The sequence below is a fragment of the Solea senegalensis genome, linkage group LG6 (genome assembly GCF_019176455.1).
Source record: "Solea senegalensis isolate Sse05_10M linkage group LG6, IFAPA_SoseM_1, whole genome shotgun sequence".
Taxonomy (NCBI): domain Eukaryota; kingdom Metazoa; phylum Chordata; class Actinopteri; order Pleuronectiformes; family Soleidae; genus Solea; species Solea senegalensis.
The window spans coordinates 887,819-897,984 of NC_058026.1; the positions used below are offsets into that span (position 1 = coordinate 887,819).

Here is a 10,166-nt window from a genome sequence, read left to right on the forward strand (position 1 = left end):
CACTGACTGCACTGTCACTTAAACTCACCATCAAACAGCGACTGTGTCCCTGTAACTGGGAACAATTCACCGTACGATGAATATCTTTTGGAGTTAGTCTCCGTTTATTTCTGACACGAGGGGGCGTGTCAAAGAAAACTCCCATCAGCACGTGAAACACGGGGGAAACAATAAACATGTACATGACGCGTCAAATTTAGCATGATAACCTCTACATATGCATCATGACAACGCTCAACAATACGGAAATCACACGAGCATGCAGCAGCAGAAGGGGCGGGGTGAGGGCCGGACACACCCTTAAATACCAGGTGGGCACCCCAGAAGTGAACGTGGGGGGCAGAAAATCACCTTCCGTATCGGGGTAAAATATAAAAATAAAACATTTTGTGTAATTATAACATGAAAAGGCAAAATAAAATAAATATCAGGTGTTTGATAAATTGCAGTAAATTACAAATATGCTGTAGTAACTGAGCCTGTTACATCCCCATGAGCTAAAAACACTGGTATTCTCAAGATGGTGCAAGAGAGTTTATGTTTATGTTCTGTTATCTTTTCAAGTTTAAAGTCAGAAAAAAACAGTTAAATGTTGAAATAAAGTGTCAAACATAATGTTAAAATGAAGTCAACTTAGGGCCCGCCCACACGAGACGGTATTTTTTGTTCAAACTCCGGCCTCGTGTTTCCGCGTCGAGAGAAAATACGATACTTTAGAAAAAGATGAGGTCACATTCCCAGCTCTCGCTTGTGTTGTCATTCATTATCTTTAACGACATATTAAATAAATAAATATTCACACGGAAACGACATAGAACGTAATCGTTAACAAACTGTTATTATATCTTTAATGTGTAAAACGTCTTCTTCTCTGTGTTTGGTGTAACGTTACAGCGCCACTTACAGTCCTGGTATATGTACTACGCCATATGTCTGATGATGATGTTTCTGACCCCAGTGAAGGAGCAGACGTGTTCTGTGGGCGTATAATGACCTATTCACCAGATAGCTTGTATTCAGTCAAGCTGCTTGTTATATAGAGCCTGTTTATAAGCATAGACTCTTTTCAACCTGTTGCTCAAACTGTTTACCAAAGTGGTTTCTGGTGCGTGGGTAAATGCTGCTAAATGATACTAATGTGTACTCACTGCAAACAAACCGAGCTGAGAACAGCCTCTCCAGACTCTGTGATTGGTTTGTGCTGGAACAGAGAGCGATTGCTGTGTTCACACAAACCCATTAGAACCAGTCGAGGGGAGAAATGCAACAACAAGCTACTGCAGGTCTGAAAACAGACACCCACACATAGAGAAAGACAAATCCAACATGTGCAGAGGGCGTCTTAGATTCAGTTGTCAAACTGGTTCAGACCTGTGTTTATTTTTCTAATCAAACTGTATCAAGGCCTGTTTTCTCACACAGGTAATATGACACCTGACATCTTCTTCTTCTTCTTCTTCTTCTTCACTGTCTCATCATGTGTTCACATGAGCGGCTGCTTTTTTGACACTGACATCACATGACACATGGGTTGTATCAGAACAAGGACTCTTGTTCGTGGTCTCCTCCCCACTGTCCTCATGTCAAGTTTCAAGCAATTTGACTAGAATATGGAGAAAAGTAAAGGTGTATTCGTTCATCATTCATTCATTCATTCATTCATCAAGAAATGTAGACAGTATTCTTCCTCCTGGCTCCCCCTACTGTCTTTATATGCACTTACAAACAATCACTGTAGACATATATATATACTGTACATATATATGTGTATATATATATATACTGTACATATATATGTATATATATATACATATGTGTGTGTATATATATATATATGTGTGTATATATATATATACACACATTATTATATATTTGTGTGTGTATATATATATATATAACTGACTTTATCTGTGCTTGATGTTAGTGTAGTCAGAGTAGATCATTTGTCTAATAGTAAATGTGTAAATTGTAAAATGTGTCAAGTCACATTATCCTTTGTTTTTATGTTATATTTATTATATATATTTTTATTTTATTTTATTAATATTTCTATCTGTGAGTTGAGAAGCCGCTGAGCACAAAGAATTGAATCACTGATAATAATAATGTAATAATGTAATGTTACTACAACAATGAAGGATGGGTTGGTTCATTTATTAATATATTACAGAGAAAAGCAGCAGCAGCATGAAGGTGTCGTACAGTCAAACGTCAACAACACGTAAACATTCATTTCTTCCAAAATTAAATAAGACACTTGACATAAAGCAGAGCAATCAGAACCATAATAACAGCATGTGTTTAACAATGAAAATGATTTACAAGAAAATCTTCAGATATTTGGACATTTGCTCCTTTGAACTACTTTATCTTTTTATTTCTTAACAGCCTCAACATTTCACTTCCCTTCCCAGCATGTTATCATTTAAAGTCAAACGTTGTTGAGCCTTAGAATCTTTATTCTTATTTATCTTGAAACATTAGTTGTGTGTAAATAAAGCAGATTCATGGTCAGCGCTTTGTTCTCGATCTGCCAACATTTCAGTGAACGATCACAATAATCATCAACAAGACAGAGCGACCTCAGTCTTCAGCAGCAGCTTTACGTTGCTTTTTATTCACAAAGAGCATCACGTCCACCGACTGTGGCTCAATTCACAGCAATGTTGTCAGAAAGTACGCTGGTTTTATTGATGAAGTCCAGTGACCTCATGTGGAGGATGCTTCACATGTGAGTCCACTATCTCTGCAGAGTCTGACTGGACTGATGTAGTGTGGTGTACACTGTGGACGTATCAGTGCAGTCAGTGGCTGCTGATGGATCATAGAGGCGGCGGCCTAGGGCGCCATCTACTGGAGGGGCGTCAGACAACTACAATGGAAAAAAAAAGAATAACATATACACAGTATTTATGAATGATATGAATACAACTGTGTGTTACGTCCCATAAACAATGAACATACTTCATGATATAATAATAGTTAAGACGTGTCAAATTTAAATGATCTGTAATGTAACAGTGTTTATTTATTTTATTCACATTTACTAGGATATATTAGCAGTGTTTGACGTAACGTGTTATTGTAATCAAATTACATTTGTACGTATCGCATTCTCATCATCCTCTAATATTGTCATGAGGACTATAGACTTATTTTTGTTACCTACGCCAAGCTGACAGACCTCCGAAGACCACTAGCTCCTTTAGCTTGCATTAGCTCGTACGGTAACCACACATTAAGTACAGGACTCAAAGAAGAACTGCACTTTTATTTACAGCAGGGTGATGCACAGCCTCTCTTGTTATTATGCGACTCGCTTCAATTCACCAGAGCGTCTTAGACATGATTTTAGGTTGATTTAAAGGGGACCTGAAAAATGTCCCCTGTTCAACGTGGAGTCCCTTATTTGTGAGTGTGTAACGACACCAAAGTCCCCTGTTCTCGCTGTTCACGAGTACACACACACACACACAGGCTGTAACATTGTATTTACAGATGATGATGGACAAAAGTCAGACGTGAGTTTGTAGCCTTGTTCTTGTTATTGTTTGTTCTGACACAGTTTTCTGTGACATGTTTTATTGAATGAAAGAGCATCAAAGAGATCGTGAGCACGTCCTCTTTTTACAAGAAAGATTCATGCTGATTTAGGCATGTTGTTTAATTTTACTGTGTTAATTGGCGTTTAAGGTATGGTACATCTCAGGTTATGTCATGGAGTAATCCAAAAGTAATGGAACTAGTAGTGTAACAAATTACTTTAAGCAGTGAGTAACAAAGTAAAGTAAGGCATTACTTTTTAAAATCAGGTGTGTTGGACTCACAGAGGAAGCATTTGGTTTTATTTAGAGTGAACCTGCAGCGACTCGTCTTTATATAGATTTAGATTTACTGCTGTTGGCAAACAAATGCAGTCATTCTCTCACTCTGCCTGGACAGAGACGTCCTATTCATGTGTCTTAACTTCTTAAGTCTTTAGAATTAGACAGAATTAGAGAGACATGTTCACTGAGGAATGATTGACACAACCTGCAGAGCTTAAATATGACAAGGAAACATGGTGAATGTCACACAGTTCATAAAAGTGTGTGTGTGTGTGTGTGTGTGTGTGTGTGTGTACTGACCTGATTTTGTCGTAGACAATATTGAACTTTAGTCAGTAAATCTGCAAAGATACAAAGTGAACACATGAGTTTTACACTTGAAATGTTTCTGGACCCAAATAAAGATGCACAACAGGCTAAGTAGCTGCAGTGAAGGGAAGAGCAACATGGCCGCCTTCTGCTGACCAACACGCTTCAGTGTGTGTGTGTGTGTGTGTGTGTGTGTGTGTGTGTGTGCGCGTGTTAAACAGTTAAACAGCAGTTTGTTAGCTAGTTAGTTTAGACAGTTATTAGGTTGTAAAACCGACAAGTCGTACAGGTTCTGATGATAGATAGATTCACAAAGGCACATACGAAGGTTAATATATAACAAAAATTGGCTTTGACAATGCACTTTAAAGGCAACGGTGCTTTGATACCAATTACAACAATGAACAGATAAATAGAATGAAAGATAAATAGCTTTGCCTGCTAGAAAGTTCTACACCTCCCACTTGGCCTACTGATTCCACAACAACTACGAATTCTACCTTTCAAAATAACATTCACCTACTGGGTATGAACGTGTTACACACAATATGAATAACAGATACAAGTGACAAATAAAGGTTTCACTGTCCATGAACACATTGTCCTTGAAGACACAGTGGCATCCTTTACCGAAACACACCACCAGCCTCCTGACATCTCTGTGAAGGATGGTGGAGGGACAGTTCTCCATCTCTTTGCCTTTCTTACTCTGTCCACTGAAAACCGGACAACTTTGACACGTCCTCACTTTCACGTCTCGTACTACACCGTTCACATCAAGATGGGCCTCGACAACTCGACTGAGCCTAAACTGGCCTCTCAGTGCATTCTGGTCAGCCAACCACACTAAGTCCCCAACTGTGACATTTCTAGCGGGTGCGTGCCACTTCTGTCTTTGAACATAGAAAAGCACCTGAAACAAAGAGTTTGAGACCTTTGTGTGAAGAGACAAAAAGACGTGCCTTGTGTTTGCTTGGTTGTCCTCTTGTAATTAAAACAAATCTTCATGATGATGATGAAAACAGCAGGGACAGAAATCACAATAGACACAATGGTGAGTGGAATTATATCTGCAGAGACAAACAAACAAACAAACACAGTGACTTAATGACAGTTATGATCATAGATTTGCTGAAATAATCAAAGTTTGTCCTCACAGTGTCTGTAGTTGTTGACGTCTGTGGTGTCTGTGCTGCACAGAGTCTCAACAGTGAGCGCGTGACTCTTCCTCTCAGCAGGATTCTCAGCCACACAGTTATACTGAGAGCTGAAGTCCTGCAGCTGCACAGTGAGTGGCAGAGGGAGAGCAGAGCTGCTGCTGTTCACTATCTGCTCGTCTCTGTTCCACGACAGCGTCGTCTCTTCAGCTGCGTCCACAGAACACAGCAGAGTGCAGCGGTCAGCGCTCACACTCTCTCTGGTCACTGCTGGCACTGGGACGCTCGCTGGAATTTAATGACACATTTAAAATATGGAACATTTTGTGAGTAGACTGAATTATATACACAATATACTCGTATATACAGTCTGTGTGTGTCTGTGCAACAGGACTGACAGATTATGCCGATTCACAAGAGAGACAAATATAACGTCTCAAAAATCCGTAACTGTGGAGAGCGATGAATGCGTGTGCTGGCGATGCACAAATGCAATTCTCAGTTTTACAAATGTCATATTATTTACAAATACTAAAAATCAATATACAAGTTACAAATGGGATTTTTTTATTTGTGGATCTCAAAACACGCATTCAAATCAAGACATACGTGTGGATCACCCTCTGCACATAAACAAATATTATTGGAACAAATTTAATCACCAGTATAGTGATCAGTATATTAGTGGAAGATATGTTCACTTACCATAAACTTTGAGTTTAAATGCAGAGGGAATTTCATCATTGGAGAAATCAATAAAATAATCCCCTGTGTTGTTTCTCTGTAATCCTGTGAGTGTAAACAGTCCAGTGTTTTTGTTCCACAGAATTCTGTCACTGTAAATGTTTTTCAAAAGTATTTCCAGATTTCCATCTCTCACCATAGCAATATTTTTTCCTCTAAATATAAGATATCCTGACTCGCTGACAGGGACAGGTAGAGTGATGTTTCCTCCTTCAGTGGCTGTCAGCTTCTTCGTCACTTTGTCAGCAGCAGATGAGCTCATGACTGTAACACACAGAGACAACAACTCTGATTATTAACAAGCTGTCAGATACACAGAGGTGAGACACAACACCATCAATACATTTGATTTTAGAACAATATCTCTCTCCAACACAGTGACAGTGTAAAGAAAGGCAAATGGCTCGCAGTGGATCAGTGGTAGATCGAGTTGTCTTTCAAATGGAAGCTTGATTTAAAACGAGTGTAAATCAACTGTGAGACTAGAAAAGTCTTTCATTTATAAATACACACCATTTACTCTAAACTTCTATCATTGAGTACAAACAGACACTCAAATGCAGGTTTAATGGAAAAATGATGTTCATACACACTAGAACTATGGCTGCTCATTATATGGATATTATATCTATATGGTGACATGATGAGACAACATCTGCTCTTAGATTTTATTATATTTATTTATGCTTTTAAATATTTATTCTATTTTATTATTTGTTATAGCAGAATTTGACATATTTACAGTCCATGTGATTGATTGACACACATAAATATCTTTTATCTGACATTAAAAAGCCAAAGAAATAATTTAATAAAATATATTTTACAGTGTATTATCACTCTCCTCTCTTGTTATTATGAAGCACAAACATCTCAAAGAAAACGTTTCATGAGTCCAGAGATTTATATCCACATATATCTCACAAATTAAAAATAGATGCAAATAATAAAGTTGCTGAACCATAAAAGGAGAAGTCGAAAGAAAAATATCGCTGACTGCATTCTCTTCTACATTAATGTTTAGTTTAATCTATTTGTTTATGTGATTGTTATTTATTACCTTTACTTGTCTTTGCTGCTGTAACGCTGTAAACTTATATCTGAACAAAAACGTCACGTTCAAAGTCACTTATCTCGCATTTGCTGTTTTTAACTTCAGTGCATTAACAGCTGTTTTCAGTACGGAGAACAAACATGATTAAAAACATCTGTCAGGTCACAACTTACCCATGAAGAAGAAAACGACTGTCATCTGCGTCTCCATCGCACTGTAAACACCAAGTTTATGCTGTTTTTCACTCATCGACAGACACACAGAGAAGTGTGTGTGTGAGAGAGAGAGAGAGTCAGACAGACCGAGAGAGAGAGAGAGACAGATGATCATGGTAGAACACTCAAAGCTGACACAAGTACAAACAGCAATGCCTTCAGCTTCTCCAGCTAAATCACATCATTCATTATTTGATGTCAAAGGCAAAAAGTATCAGTGTTACAACACAAGCTGGGCTAAACTGTAACTTAAGATTGAAGAACTAAAAACTGAGGGGGAATGAAAGGACTGCTTGACGACGTGGTAAGACCACCAGAGCCCATGGAGGCATTCGATTTGAACCACTCCTGAAAGAAGTTCAGTACGTGGTGAGTCGGTGCCGGGAGGCAGATGGATACTAAGTGGGTTAGAGAAGCTGATTGGAAGGGCCTGAATGTCATTCAAGCCAGAACAATCTAGAACTTTGGTCTTAAGAAAGGGCAGAGTGGTCACAAGTTCCAGTTCTTGATCTCAGGAACACCAATCCCCCACTTTAGTTGAAAAGCCAGTAAAAAGCCTGGGGAAGATCTTCAACAGCAGCCTCAAGGATACAACCGCCATTAAGAGCACGTGTGAGGAGTCAGAGGGCTGGCCGAAGAATGAGGACAAGAGGTTCTTACCCGGGAAATTCAAGGCAAAAGATGGAGTGACCTCTGGTGGGCAGAGCCACACTGCATCAAGTTCCTGGTCCAGGCAGTTTATGACGTTCTCCCCAATCCATCCAACTTGCACTGTAGGGGCTTAAGATTCAACATCATGCCCCCTTTGCCAGAGGAAGGGGGCCCTTGAACACATATTGAGAGCAGAGAGCTTCTGCAGCACTATCACAACTGTCCACAGGTCCAAACCCATGAAGCAATCATCAGCTTCATCAGAGGTGGAAGAGGAGCCAAAGAAAATGCCTAAAGAAACATCAGGGCTTCTCAACACTTTACAGAGACAAAGAATGTTGTCATGCTGGAGCTCACTGTGCTTTGGGAAGAGCGGATGGAGGAGGCCTTTGAGCAGAAGAGGGAGAAGATTCAGGATCTTGTCAGTGACTGCCACAGACAAGGCTGGAAGGCAAGGTGCTTGTCTGTGGTGGTAGGGTGTGGAGGCTTTGCCGGACAGTCCCTCTGCAGGCCTTCACTGTCTTCACTTTCCACTGCACTCAGCATTGTCTTTAACAGCACAGAGGCAACAGAAAAAGCCTCTTGGTGGCTTTGAATGAAGAGAGTGGATACATGGGTGTGCTGCCAGGGCACGGGCTCGGGACTGATCAACCTCTGTTGCCTGAGAGAGAGTGTCTGTTGTTGGAAAGAGCCAAAACACCCTATAATCTCAGGATATTTGGACATTAAGTTACATTGGTTTAACACTGTTGAATCATTACAGAGTCTCCTGTTTGGAGAGCTCTCTCCAGTGATGGACAGCGATGTTATTGCTCAAATGTGTTAATAACACATGCATGCTTGTTTGTGATGCAAAACGTGTTCGTTTTGTGACCCTGGCTCTCTCCCGGAACTACTTTTTCTCTGGAACTGGGGAGAGATCTCCAAACCACACAGAAAGGCTCTTGATCAAACCGAGATTCAAACCGGTTTGACCTTCTTGGTTGTTCCACCATCATTTCTCTGGACTGAAGGTGAATACTGAAAAAGTGGGTCCGGACATTTTTTGGGTTTCTTTTTGGAAAATGGTTTTCTGCTCACATGACAAAACCAGAGGGAGATCTTTTGGGTCAGAGGTGGTCCCAACAGCTGTCCAGCCTTTGAAGCCATCTAGTTGACCACATCTTGACGTTTATGAGTCAAAGCGTCAAACAAACAATGGCAATTGTTTGAGTCTGGCTGACTCTTGTTACCGTGGAAAGCAACCACAGAGGATGGTTTCTAACACTTTCTCACACATCAACAGCACACTGTCTGTAGGTGACAAAGTTTCAGTGGCCACAGTTTCCACTGTGTGAACGTACAGATTTCTTCTTATAGAGTTTGTGTGGTCAGGCTGTAACAGAACAGATGCATGTGTCTGTCATGGTTTAACCCACACTCACGCTCTCACTGACAGACACACACACACGCACACACATACACACAAACACACACACACATGCACACATAAACACAAACCCACACGATGTTAGCTATTTAAAAAATAAATAAAATATGTTTAAATAACCTTCACCTACAATATTTTAAGCAAGTCTTTGCAGCTTAAACAGTCTTTTGACTGGAAACCAGGACTGGACTGCTAATCTGGCATACCGGGCATTATCCTGGTGGGCCGACGCACCTCGAGGCCGGTAGATCAACATCTTAAGGCTGACTGCTACTAACAGCGGCCCAATCATTTCTCTCTGGAGTCGTCCTCATCCCTGCAACAGCTCGATCTTACATATACGTGTTGCATCATCATCATCATCAGGAGGATACAACCTCTTCTAACCCAGAAGGCGGCACAGGTTCAGGTCCAGGTTCAAGTCCAGGTCCAGGTTCTTGTCATCTCACACTTGGACTACTGCAACTCCCTCCTGGCCGGTCTCCCTGCGTGTAGCACGGTGGAGGTCATGTCATGGCTTCTTCTGGGATGGACTCATTCACCTTCATTGATGATGTAACACATGATGGCAGCAGCACAATGAACTCACAAGTCTACACAAACATTAAGTCTGCACCTAAAGATCTAAAGAGGAGACTGAAAGGAGTAAAGCCCTGCAACAAACAACAAGTGAAAGAGGCTGCGGTGAAAGCCTGGAAGAGCATCACAAACAAGGGAGACATTTACCTAAATATCAACTTAACTTTATTCTTGCACAAAAGTCAAGCTCTTTCAATGACA

The 10,166-nt window shown here is 40.4% G+C and overlaps 1 protein-coding gene across 2 annotated transcripts; it reads right to left on the bottom strand.

Moving 5' to 3' along the window:
• Positions 1-2,146: 2,146 nt before the first annotated feature.
• On the bottom strand, positions 2,147-7,321 carry LOC122770753 (T-lymphocyte surface antigen Ly-9-like). 2 transcript variants are annotated; one of them, XM_044027840.1, is made up of 6 exons: positions 7,265-7,321; positions 5,999-6,301; positions 5,294-5,581; positions 5,099-5,206; positions 4,128-4,168; positions 2,147-2,872 (listed from the first exon to the last, which is right to left on the bottom strand). In XM_044027840.1, the coding sequence occupies exons 1-6, from the start codon at positions 7,299-7,301 to the stop codon at positions 2,741-2,743; spliced, it is 909 nt and encodes a 302-aa protein (XP_043883775.1). In that variant the 5' UTR covers positions 7,302-7,321; the 3' UTR covers positions 2,147-2,740. The 2 variants fall into 2 exon arrangements, with proteins under 2 accessions (XP_043883775.1, XP_043883774.1); XM_044027839.1 differs by having other exon boundaries at positions 5,087-5,206.
• Positions 7,322-10,166: the final 2,845 nt, after the last annotated feature.

Bases quoted from the DNA above. Each gene is read 5' to 3' on its own strand.
- LOC122770753 (XM_044027839.1), bottom strand. From the start codon at position 7,301: ATGGAGACGCAGATGACAGTCGTTTTCTTCTTCATGG. The intron at 5,582-5,998 runs GTAAGTGAACAT...ATTAAATTCCAG, and splicing joins ATTTAAACTCAAAGTTTATG to CGAGCGTCCCAGTGCCAGCA. The intron at 5,207-5,293 runs GTGAGGACAAAC...TTGTCTCTGCAG, and splicing joins CGTCAACAACTACAGACACT to ATATAATTCCACTCACCATT.